Source organism: Macrotis lagotis, chromosome 1, assembly GCF_037893015.1.
Source record: "Macrotis lagotis isolate mMagLag1 chromosome 1, bilby.v1.9.chrom.fasta, whole genome shotgun sequence".
Classification (NCBI taxonomy): domain Eukaryota; kingdom Metazoa; phylum Chordata; class Mammalia; order Peramelemorphia; family Peramelidae; genus Macrotis; species Macrotis lagotis.
Window position 1 is genome coordinate 557,623,289 of NC_133658.1, and position 13,402 is coordinate 557,636,690.

Consider the following 13,402-nt stretch of genomic DNA (forward strand, 5'->3'; position numbering starts at 1 on the left):
GATGAATGTTGAAAAACTTTCATAATATGTAATTAGAAAAATATCAATTAAAAAATAATAAAAAAACAAGGTTTGAGCAGGCTTAGACAAAGTAGGCAGGACCCCAAGAATGTGAATGAATAATAAATATCAGAACTAGAAAACTATAATACTCCAGAAATAAAACAACTTCAATGATTCAAAACTGGCTGAGGAAGCAAAATGATGAATTATCATGTGACTCTGATTTGGGTTTCATGGGGATTTGGAAGACAGAAGAGATAACTCAGTTCTTTAGTCTACTTTCCCCACTTTCCCCATCAGCAAACATTTTCTAAAAGGGTGATTCTATTACCAGTCTATAACTACACTAGAGAAAAAAGACACAGGGCAAACCTATCATTTATATTTACTTCATGATTTATTGAAGGAATATCACCATATCAGGCAAACCCAAATGCTAAAGGTTCAGTACTATAGGTTCTTCCAGGCACTTCTAGGAATATAGCATCTTGCTTTGGGTCTGCAGATCATGTCTCATTTCAACCATTTGTGCCATTCAAATTCAGCATCCCCCAGATCTGTTTGAGAGACATAGCAGTCGAGAGAGAGAGAGAGAGAGAGAGAGAGAGAGAGAGAGAGAGAGAGTGTTGTAAAAACAAAGTTTTTTGGTCATCTTTTTCTGCCCTGCTCTCATTCTGAAAATGTTCAATATTTTAATTTTCTATTTTTTAAAGTTGATGTTTTAGAAACTTCAAATTTCACATCTGATTGGTGCCTCTCTTTCTGTGATTTCAGGGATAGAAAACAATTCAGATCCACCTAAATTACTTCTATAAAATTCCCTGAGCAACTCTTATCTCATGGCTGCCAAAATCCCTTTATACTCTAGCTACCAGAAATTGTCATGATCTTTAAACTGACTTAAATGCTATCAATGAAATCTTAAAACTTGAACCCAGGAGAACTAAACTATGGTGGACTGTTTCTTCCTGCTTCAATTTGGAGACTATGATGCCAGCTGCTCCTTGGTGACATCCTGGTTTATAAATTTTTCCTCTTACTTCCCAGGTTTACTTTTGAAGTATTAATCCCAGATCACAATATGAGAAAGCTCAGTAGGCTATCTCTGGACGCATCAGTCCTAATCCAGAGCCAAGAGGGCTATGAGCTTCCCTAGTTTGTAAATCTAGATCCTGTCCCCATCCTGAGGAGTTCACTGATCTCTCCTAAAGCTTGTCCCTTGTTCCATCTCAAATCTTCCTTTAAACCATTACAAATAAAATGACCTATTGATTTCAGTACCCATTGACTCTTTGAATCCTTTTTTGAGCCCCTTTTTGTTCCAGAAATAGATCCCTGACAGTTTCCCATTTTTTAAGCCATGTAGGATACATGCCATCTCTGGCATGGTCTGCTGATACTTCACTGATCTTTTTGTTTCCCAATGTTTATATGGCAATAATTGATGGGAAGATAAACTTTTATCTATCACTTTTGTTCCTTAATCTACATTTTGAAATATATGAGGAAGCAAAAAAAAAAAAAAAAGAAGGAAGGAGAATCTGGCTCACCCCATGACTGACTGCAAATTTAGTGTTCGCCATTTAAAGATGGGGGCCTGTTCTCTTGGTCTTCAGTTTGGGATCGTAAGAGATTCTTATCTGTATAATCCCAGAGCTGAGGATAGCAAAGAGTAACAAAGAAAAGAACAAGATGCTATTAAGTTAATCCATAACCTGAATTTCTGACTGAACTCAATTCCTCTGGGTAAATTTATGAACGTTTAAATGTCACTTGGGACATTTGATCAGTATTTTGCATACTGGTATCTCATCTCATGAAATGAATGAAGCCATCATATGGGATATTCTTCTAGCATCTTGTAGCTTCCAATATTTGTCAATTGATCTCATAAATTCACTGGAGTTCACCAAGACCACTTCTAGGCTCTAAAGGGAGAATAGGAGTCTAGGGTCCACTGATTCATTAAAGGACCAAAGATCACTTACTGATTTCTTTTAGTTGACTCCATGTACCAAATCAATGTCTTTTAATATTGAATGCTATTTTGATATTTGTATATAAGATATTTGTGAAATGACTGGTCTTGATGAGAAATTATGGAAGGATATTTTCCCCATATTAGACTTTTGTATTCTCCTCCTAGAGGATCCAGGTAGGTTCTGATGCTTTTTTTCTAGTTCAATCTAGTTTTAAAAGCAATTTTGTTATTGCTAAATATTTCCACCATGATTATTCATAGAGCACGTGTTTATCTTCATTGCATAGTAATAGACCTTACTCCAAAAGAAAGGAGAAAAATATTCTGTGGTTCATTGATTTTTATCTCTAGGGTTTGGATCTTAAAATTATAAGATGACCTTTCAGAGATGATCTGGTCCTAATTTCCTTTCATCCTATTTGATCCTAGGAAATAATTGGCATTTAGAATAAAAGCAATTTATACAGTATAGCTTACTATATAATTGTGATCAACAATCTGGTAAATATAGAATCATATAACTTGAGTTGGAAGGAACCTCATGGACAATCCAATCCGATCCCTTTATTTTCTACATAAGGAAACTAAAGCTAAGTAAGGTTAATTGATTTTCCCAAGGTGAATTCAATAATATATGTTAGAAAGGGATTTGAATTCAGGCCCCATTTTTCCACTTCAACAGGAAAGTTTGATGTTCTTTCCACTGAATCATGCTCCCTTCTTCCTCTGGAGTCTGCTTCTCTTTATAAGGAAAAGAAAACAACCAAGAATAATTTTGGAGAGTCCTTCCATTGCTTATGGGAGACTATCATCTTTCCCCTTCCAGAGGATCCAAAATTGGGATTGCCTCCTAACTCATTTGCAGTGTTGACTCAGTTCATAGCATGACAACATTCAGCCAACAACTTCTATGAAACACTATCCAACCAGTTCAACTTTTATTTTTATTGCATTCCAAATATTCCTTATTCTTGAGATCTGTTTTCAATAGAGGCTCTTTTGATTTTAAGTTCTTATCTTGCTATCCTTAAAAGCAACATGAATACTTAGTCTTCCAAACAAGTTGGTAAAAAGTCTGAATGGATTTTGGATTAAAGAGTTCATTACAAAATTACCATATTTCCATTTGAGGTTGCGAGTTTCAGATATCCTCAGCAAGCTCTTACCAAGATAAAGAAATTTGTGAAATCTATGTAGTTTTTAATCTTAATAAATCTGAAACTTTATAAGAAAAATCATCTTCCTAATCATGATAAGAGATTCATTTAATTTACATTAAAAGATGGACATTCTTTTTCATATTTTTTCTTTAGGTTTGAATATTCATGAAGTCTATTCTTTTTCCACATAAACAATGACTCTCCTCCTTTACACACACACACACACACACACACACACACACACACACAAGAAGTCTGAGATTATTTCTATCTTCCTAAGGTCTCTTATATTTTTTAATTGCTGGAGAAATGCTTTCCCCAAACCAAATTAACCTTTGACATACCAGTGTATTCATGTTAAAGCATTAGACGCACAGGAGCACAAATGAATTATACTACACTAAATCTGCCAGAGAGAAGATACCATCTCCTTCAGGCAAATATTTTCACTATGCAGTGCTATACTAGGTGGGTTTCTACCATATTTTCAAAGTCCATATCAGCATTAGTGATTTCTGCTGTTCTGAAATTAAACTTCAAAATCATTAGGTCTTTCTAGAGAATAGAAATTGCTAGGGGAAAACTAGAAAACAGACAGGAAATTAGATTTAAAGCAACATCTTTCACCCTATACCACAATAAACTAAAAAATGATATTTGAACAGAATATATTAAAGCCTATAGTGTTAGAAAAACAGAAGAAAATCAGGTCAAGTATATTTCAGTTATAGCTAAGGGGAAAATTCTTAACCATATGTGAAAGTCAGAGGTGATAAAAACAGATAATTTCAATTTCATGAAATTGAAAAAAAAATTTGAACAAGCAACATTAATGCAAGTAGGATAATAAGGTAAGTGGTCATTTGGGGGAAAAAACCTTTTTACAACAAATATCTCTGATAAGGTCTAATTTCTATTTGCCAATGGATATATATATATATATATATATATATATATATATATATATATAGTCAAAGTATATGAACAAATAATTCTCACAAATAGAAATTATCATTTTAATTAACAGCCTTCTGAGAGATTGTTGCAAATTAGTAATAATAAAAGCATATCAAAACATTTCTGAGATATATCTCACCTACCAAATCAACAAAGATGATAAAAGTTGTAAATAATAATAGTTAGCATTTACATAGTGCTTCAAAATGCACAAAATGCTTTACAAGTATTATCTCATTTTATCCACAATGAAAACCTGGTGATATTATTATTCCCATTTTACAGATGAGGAAACTATGGGAAAAAAGACTCACTATACTGTTTCTGGATTTATAAATTGGTTCAACATTCTGTAAAATATTTTGGTATCTTACTAAGAAAAAGACTAAATTGACCCTATACCTTGACTCAGAAATCCCATTGTTAAAAGCATATTGCCTCAAAAACCTCAATGAAAAAAAGAAAGGAAAATATTTAAAGCATCACTTTTTATAATATTAAAGAACTAACAAGAAAGACAAATTCTCTTTGATGGGGGAGACAAATCCTTATTGATGGGGCAATGAATGACTAAATAGTGATTGAAAAATGAATATAATAAAACAAAAATCACTGTTCTATAAGAAACATTGAATGTGCAGAATTCAAAAAAAATGTGAAAATTTCAGTGACCATTAATGGATTCAGAACCAGGAAAGCAACACATGCAGTGACTGAAACAATATAAATAGAAAGAAAACATTTAAGGAATGAGAATTTATCTTCTTCTCTGGTTTATAGAGGGGAGGGACTATGAGTGCAACATTGTTGTGTCCGGGGTCTTCTTCCCCGGACCCCCGAGTGAGCTCCTCAGTGGGCACTGCTTCAGGCGTCCCTGGTATTTCCCTCCCCCGGGGATCAGCGAGGAGGGACTCAGGCAGACATGTCTTCAGGAGGCATATGTTTTATTAGGTGCAGAGGGATCCCCCGAATAGCTCAGGGTGATGGCTAATATAGGGAGTTAGTTCTGGGCTGCCACCCCGATCCGCCCCGAGGGCGGAACCTACTACCTGATTGGAGCAAGCGACACAGGCCAACCAGGCGAAGCCACTGTTCCCCTTAAGGAGCCGTGTCTTCTTTGGATTGGCCTGACCTCACTCTCGGGGAGGTCCTATCCACTCAGGCGGTCAGGGCCGACACCCCAACATTGTTGCTTTTTATGTTTTATTGTACTTTTATTTTGTTAACTAGTTTGCAATTACATTTCTTTCTTTTTTTTTGCAAGGCAATGGGGGTAAGTGACTTGGCCAAGGCCACACAGTTAGGTAATTATTAAGTGTCTGAGGTCGGATTTGAACTCAGGTCCTCCTGACTCCAGGGCTGGTACTCTATTCATTGTGCAACCTGGCTGCCCCTGCAATTACATTTCTGACTGATTCTGGTCACATCCTGGAGTGTTGTGAGCTGTTATTTTTAAAAATTTTCTTTAATTTATTTACACATTAATAAAATATTCTTGTTTAAGAGTAAACACAACACCCCTCCCCCACAAAAAATATAAAAGCTCATGAAAAATAAAGTGAAAGAAAGAGAAAAAAATGTGTTTCAGTCTGTTTTCTGATACCATCAGCTCTGTCTCAGGTGGATTACATTCTTGTTTGTTTGTTTATTTGTTTGTTTTGTAAGTTTTTTCAAGGCAAATGGGGTTAAGTGGCTTGCCCAAGGCCACACAGCTGGGTAATTATTAAGTGTCTGAGACTGGATTTGAACCCAGGTACTCCTGATTCCAAGGCCGGTACTTTATCCACTATGCCAACTAGACGCCCCAGATTACATTCTTTATCACAAGTCCATCATAGAAATTACTTCCATTTTTTTTCCACAGTTGCTGTTGCTGATTGTAATTCCCTCCCTCCATTCCTCCCCACTACCAACTATTATATTTTCTCTCTCCTTTCACTCTGTCCCTCTTTTAAAATGTGCTGTGGGACAGCTGAGTGGCAAAGAAGACAGAGCACTGACCCTGAGGCCAAGAGGCTCCAAGCCTACATCCCACCTCAGAGACCCAGCAACCACCCAGCCCCATGGTCCCAGATAGGTCATACAATCCCACTACCTTGCAAAAAGTAAAAAAGAAAATGTGTTATATCTGACTATCCTCTCTTATGATCTACTGTCTCCTCTATCACCCACATTCCCCCTCTCCTCCTCCTGTCCCCTTTCTCTCCTTTTCCTTCTAGGTGTCTATACCTTATTGAGTGTGTATGCTGTTTCCTCTCTGAGCCATTTCCAATGAAAATGAAGGCTTACTCATTCCCCCTCGTCTTCCATACTATGGCAAAAACTACATGAAATATCTTAGCATATTCTACTTCTCCTTTCTCTTACTCTCAGTACATTTCCTTTTCACCCACTAACGATTTTTACAATATATTATATCTTCAAATTCAGCTCTCCTGTGCTTCATCTATAAAAGATCTTTCTACCTGCTCTAATAAAAGAGAAGGCTCATATGAGTATTATCAGTATCATCTTTCCATGCAGGAATACATGCAGTTCATCATTATTAAGTCCCTCATAATGTATCCTTCTCATCCACTCTCTATGCTTCACCTGAGTCCTGTGCTTGAATATCAAACTTTTTGTTCAGTTCTGGTCATTTCAGCAGGAGCATTTGAAATTCCCCTATTTCATTGAAAATTCATCTTTTCCCCTGGAAGAGGATGTTCAGTTTTGCTGGGTAGTTGATTCTTGTTTGCATTCCAAGCTCTTTTGCCTTCTGGAATATTATATCCCAAGCCCTACGAGCCCTTAATGTAGATGCTGCTAAGTCCTGGGTAATCCTGACTGTAACTCCATGATATTTGAATTTTTCCTTCTGGCTATTGTAATATTTTCTCTTTAACTTGGGAGTTCTGAAACTTGGCTATAATATTTCTGGAGGTTGTTTTAATTTTTGGATCTCTTTCCAAAGGAGATTGGTGGATTCTCTCAATTTCTATTTTGCCCTCTGCTTCTAGGATATCAGGGCAATTTTCCTGTAGAAATTCTTTAAAAATGAGGTTAGGTAGCCCAATAATTTTAAAATTATCTTTTCTGGATCTGGTTTTCCAGATCCAGATTGTTTTTTCAGTGAGATATTTCACATTTTCTTCTAGGTTTTTCATTCTTTTGTTGTTGAATTATTATTCTCGCAAAGTCATCAGCTTCCTTTAGCTCCATTCTACATCTGAAGGATTTGTTTTCCTCAGAGAGCTTTCTTATCTTCTTTTCCATCTGGCCAATTCTACTTTTTAAAGCATTCTTCCCCTCAATAACTTTTTGAACTGTTTTATTCATTTGACCTAAACTGGTCTTCAATATGTTATTTTCTTCAGTGTTTTTTTTTTTTTTGGATCTCCTTGACTAAGCTGCTGACTTCATTTTCATGTTTTATCCTGCATCTCTCTCATTTCTTTTCCCAATTTTTCTTCCACCTCCCTTACTTGATTTTCAAAATCTTTTTTGAACTCTGTCATAGCCTGAGCCCAACTTCTATATTTCTTGGAGTCTTTAGATGTAGAAGATTGGACTTTCCCATCTTCAGATTGTTTATTTTGGTCCTCCATGGGACCAAAGTAATTGTCTATGGTCAGGTTCCTTTTTTTACTTATTTCCCTAGTCTGTGCCTGGTTTTGAGGTGCTTCCTGAGCTTTTGAGTATTATTGGGACATCCCCTCAAGGACCTCAGTATGTGAGTCTTTGACTGCTCTCCTGGTCTGTTGATTGGTCACAAGCTCACCCCTCTGGAGCCCCAGACTGCAACCAGGGTCTGAATGTGAGTCCTGTTCCAGGGATAGAGGACCAACCTTGGTGGTCTCCCTTTAATGTTTGAGTTGGTTAATATGTTAGTTTGCTTTGATGAGTCATTTATAAAAATTTTTTATATTCTTTGTTACAAGGGAACATTGGAAAATGAAAACTGATACAAAATCAAAATTGATCAATAATTCTTGAAAGTCTGCCTAATTTTCTAGTAGGGGTCTCCTGTAGGGTCCATTATTATTGACTTTGGCCTGTTGGTATCATATTAAACTTCCTGGGTCACTCAGCAGGCAAAGCCTGATCATAAGTTTTTCTTGAATGCAAGTCCAACATTCCTTTCATTAATTTATTATTACATTGCTAACATTTGTGACAACATTTCTAGGCATTAGATTCTAGTTTAAAACATTTTTCCTTCTGTAACTTGGTTTTAAATTCTTCTGATCCATTATTAAACAAATTACATTTTCAAATTTCAGACTCTGCATACCATTTTTTACGTACATTTGAACCACACAGACCTAATCTGATTTGTAGTAGAAATACTATCTTAAGATGACTAATTTCCAATTTTACAATTGTATTTTAGGTATTCTAATTCATAGCCTTCAAAATGATCTCCTACTTGATATACACAAATAGTCTATCCAATTGAGATATTACCTGCACTATTTAGATGAAAATACATGAAAACATGTTTATTTTAATACATATTTGAGTTCATTTGTCTTTGACAATAGCATGCATTGGCAGATTGTACCCAATGACTTACATTGACATAGGTTTATCTTCCAAAACAGAAATGTTTATAGAGATAAGGATAGAGTACTGAATGTGGAAGTAGTAAGACCCACATATAATACCACACCTCAGATTAGAATAAGTGGGCAAAGTAGAAATAGAGAGAATTCACTGGTCACCTCTTGAAAGAATTCTCAATAGAAAACTCCTTGATCATTTTAACCAAACTATAGAATTTCCAGGTCAAAGAAAAGAATTCATGTACTAAGCAGTCACTATTAGTCACATAAAATTTTGCTCTACTCTAAAGAAATATGGCATCCTAAAAGGCAAAGGGTCTAAGTTTATAGTCAAGAATAACTTGTGAAAATTGAGTATAATTGTACAAAGGAAAAAAAATAGACCTTTAATAGAGGACATCTAAACAGTTCTGATGAAAAGATCAGAGCTATATAGGAACATTCAGTGAAAATACAAATGTCAAGAGAAACAAAAAAGATTAAAAAATGAACAAAATATAAGCTACTAAAGGGAGTTAAACTGCTTATATTCTAAGAAGGGGAAATGATATTCATTATCTCCTCAGAATTATATCATCACCATCATCTTCATAGGAAGAATAATTAGACAGAAGGCCTGAGAGTGATTACCGTTTTACATTTTGAAAAAGAAAGGGCAAGAGAAATATAAAGGGGCAAGGAGGAAGAGAAAGGATCTCAATAAAATTGAGATGCAGGAATAGAAGTGTACAGGATAAAGAGGAAGGCTTAGGTAGAAAAAGAAAACACATGAACCAGAACTGGCTCACTCTCATCTTTATTTGAATTGGTCTAAGGAAGGAAGAATACACACACACACACATACACACACACACACACACACACACACACACACACACACACAGAGTAAGGTATAGAATGACATTTCTTCCAAAAGGGAAACAACTGAGAAAGGGGTTAAGGGAAGCGAATAATAAGAGGGAGAATAGAATAACAGGATAATTAAATGTAATCAAAACTCTCAAAAAGGGGTTAATAAAGAAAAGGAAAAGAATAAGAATGGTATGACAGAAACGATGAGATTAGCAATCATAAATGTATGTAAATAGCATGCACTTACCCATAAAATTGAAGAGAATAGCAAATTGTATGAAAACAAGAATCTAAAAATATGTTGCTTAAAAGAAATGCATTTGAAACAGAAAGATATTTAAAGTTAAAATAAGAGATTGGACTAGAATCTGTTATGCTTTAGCTGAGGTAAAAAAGGCACTGATCTGAGACAAAAGAATAGCCAAAAAATAAATATAATTAAAAAAGGTAACCCAAGGAGAAAGCATTTTGCAGAACCAGGAGAATTATGTATATAACAGTAATAATATTATAAAGATAAACAACTCTCAAAGACTTGGAAATTCTGATCAATATATTTACCAATCACAATTCTCAGAGGAATGAGATGAGACATGCTACCCACCTCCAGACAGAGAGCAAAAGATTCAGAGTACAGACAGACATTTTTTGACATGGTCGATGCAGGAATTTGTTTTACTTAGTTATATCTGTGAGTTTCAGGTTTTATGAGTAGAAGTGTGAGGGAAAGAATATAGACCTAGAAATAAAATAAAATTTAATTATAAAAAAATTGACCATCTCAGACATTAACCGTGTGACTGGGAAAATCATTTCACTCCTCTTTATTTATTTAATGTCATTCTATTATTTTATAAATCATTTAACCTCAACTTATTCTTCTATAAAATAGAAAGAATAATAGTAGGGTTGTAGTACTATAGTAAAAATGTAGTAGTACTATAGTAGGTTGTAGTACTATAGTAAGAAGATCACTCTATCTATACATACATATGAGAGCTTTATATATATATATATATATATATATACGTATATATATATATGTATATATGAACTTTACAAATTATTTAACACTATATAAATGTTAGTGCAGTTAGTGCAGTTGATGAGAGTAGGAGGCCTGAAGTCAGGAAGACTCTTGGTGGTGAATTTGAATCTCACCTCACTTACCAGCCATGTGACTCTTGGCAAATCACTTAACACTGTTTGCCTCAGTTTCCTATCTGTAAAATGAACTGGAGAAATGGCAAACCATTCTAGTACCCTTGACAAGAAAATCTCAAAGGAGTTTTGAGGAGTCAGATACAACTGAACAACAAAAATATGTTAACTATTTTCATTATTATAGATTTAAAATAACACTGCTATCATAATTAGAAAAAAGAGTTTCAAGATAGAAATATAAATCTCAATTAATCAAAATGAGAGTGCCCTGATCCAGGTAGCTATTCACACAAAGGACTTAACTTAATTAGCATCTGATAATAAATCACACTAGCATACAGTTCCTTGAAATCATTAAGAGCAACAAAAACTTCTGCATTCTAAGGATTTGACTTTTGAAGAGAAAAATATTTTTAAATCTTATATAGCATTTAAGTAGAATCAAAACAGGGTATCAGTGAACTTCTACACTCCACAGCCTCATCAGTGCATCAGTGACTTTGAGGGAGAAAATGCTCTCATGAACAGATTATATGTATAACTATCCAACTTCTTTAAACCTCAATTCCCAATTTCACAATCCCTAGTGAAGCATATCTAGGAGACCATCATCATGAAATTTAATACTGAGATCAAAATCTAATTTGTCTATAATAATCTCACCTAAATCCATTGAATTTGTGTTAAAAAGAGAAAAGATCAATACTGATTCCTTGATTTCCTGTTGAAGACAGTCATTAATATATTCTTCATTATAACAAATCTCAGGAATGAGAGAATGTTTTAGTTTTTGTCATCTTTTTCCTTTTCCCTTTCTTGGTTAGCTGTACCAAGAGAGGTTAAAAAAAAAGAGATTAAAGGAAATAGAATAATTCTGCTTAGATCAGACTTTAATTCCAGTTAGATAGATTGAAGCATAACAGCTGAAAGGTCCACATTTCTTTTTCTTGACCCTTATTTTATTAGGGGTGATTTCCACTTTTCACCCAAAGATTTGTTAGGGGCACCCAACTGGCACAGTGGATGGAGCCTCAGACCTGATCAGTCAGGGATATCTAAGGTCAAAACTGGCCTCAGATATTTAATAGGTGTGTTAACCCTGTTTGCCTCAGTTTCTTCATCTGTAAAATGAGCTAGAGAAAAAAATAGCAAACCACTCCAATATCTCAGCTGACAAAAACCTAAAGAGTCACAAGGAATAAGAAAAACTAAAAACAACTAAACAGCAACAGCCCCATATTACCAAGTGCCTTTTGGACATTCCTCCTAGTTATCTCAAATTCAACATGTCTAATTTAGAACACATTATCTTTCCCACTAAACCCATCCCTCTCTCCCTAACTTCTGTCTTTCTATATAGTACATCAGCATTCTTCTAGTTTCTCCACATAGTTTTCCTTTCCTCTTTATCTCCATCCAATAAGTTGCCAGATCTCACTGTTACTTCTTCAACATCCCTCACATCTTTCCCCTTTTCTCCATACATATTTTTAGTATTTCATCACTTTCTTAATGTAGAAACAAGGGTGGCGGGGGGGTACAGTGGACAGTCTAGAATCAGGAAGAACTCATTCTGAGTTCAAATCTGGCTTCAGACACTTTACTATCTGTGTGATCCTAGGCAAATTATTTAACCCTGTTTACCTAGAAAATGAACCTAATAAGGATATGGCAAACCACCCCAATATCTTTGTCAAGAAAATCATGAATTGGGTCATGAAGAGTTGGGACACAACTGAAAAATGACTGAACAACAATAAGCACAAACTGGACCGTGTCCCTTTCTTGTTCCAGAATATTTAATAATTCTCTATTTTTTCCAGGAGAAAATTCAAATTTCTTGGTTTGGCATTTAAAAACGCTTCAAAATGTGTCTCTAACCTCTTTCCATTCTTATTTTATATTACTCTCCACACACTGTGTATTCCAATCAAATCTACACACTAATACTTGTAGATACTATTCCATTTCCATTATCACCTTTGCACAGGTTTCCACCCATTCCTAGAAAGCTTCTTCACATCTTTCAAAATCTCTAGCTCCTTTTGAGTCTCAGCTCAGGTGCTACATAGGGTCTTCTTTGATTAATATTCCAATGGTCAGTGCCTTTCCTAGTCTTTAAAATTGTTCTGTATTCACTTGAAATAAACTTTATATTTCATTATTTGTATATTCTCTCACAGTATTCTAGATTTTCAGTATTTGTAGGGACCTCAGAAGTCATCTAGTCTTATCTGTACCTGTCACAAAAGCCAAAAAATTGATATTAAACTCACTGGCCTTCAATTGGCAGTTTCTATTTTCTTCCCATTCACAAAAATCAGAACATTTGCCCTCTCCAGTTCTATTCTACTTCTGTGCTATATAGGATCTTTCAGATATTACTTCAGTTTAAAATTTACAGGGTATCAACAAAGTAATTGTTTTCTCCCAGTAGAATGTAATCAACTGTTGAACAGTTTCATTATTGCCTTTGAAACCCCTCCTCCCCCAGCACATAGTAAAGTGCTTTAAAAATATTATATATTTAATTAATGCTTGTCTAATTAAATTGAACTGATCATTTCCTCAGAGAGTGATGGATACCTCTCCTAGAGAGGGGAGGATCATAGCAACAATTATCAAAGGAGTTACTCATTCCAGCTCAGGAGGCTTTTTGTTTTTATTTTTTTATTTTTTAAACAGCACAGTTGAAGAAAAGTTGTTGGAGGGAAAAAGTGACTGAGACAGAGCAGCTGTGC

At 34.9% G+C, this 13,402-nt stretch overlaps 1 protein-coding gene across 1 annotated transcript in view; it reads right to left on the bottom strand.

Moving 5' to 3' along the window:
- Positions 1-381: 381 nt before the first annotated feature.
- The window catches only part of MYH15 (myosin heavy chain 15), a 116,410-nt gene continuing 103,389 nt past the window's right edge, over positions 382-13,402 (bottom strand). The window contains 2 exon segments of the mRNA XM_074211191.1: positions 382-560; positions 1,554-1,659. Of these exon segments, the coding sequence (XP_074067292.1) occupies positions 1,573-1,659 (87 nt within the window). The 3' untranslated portion in view covers positions 382-560; positions 1,554-1,572.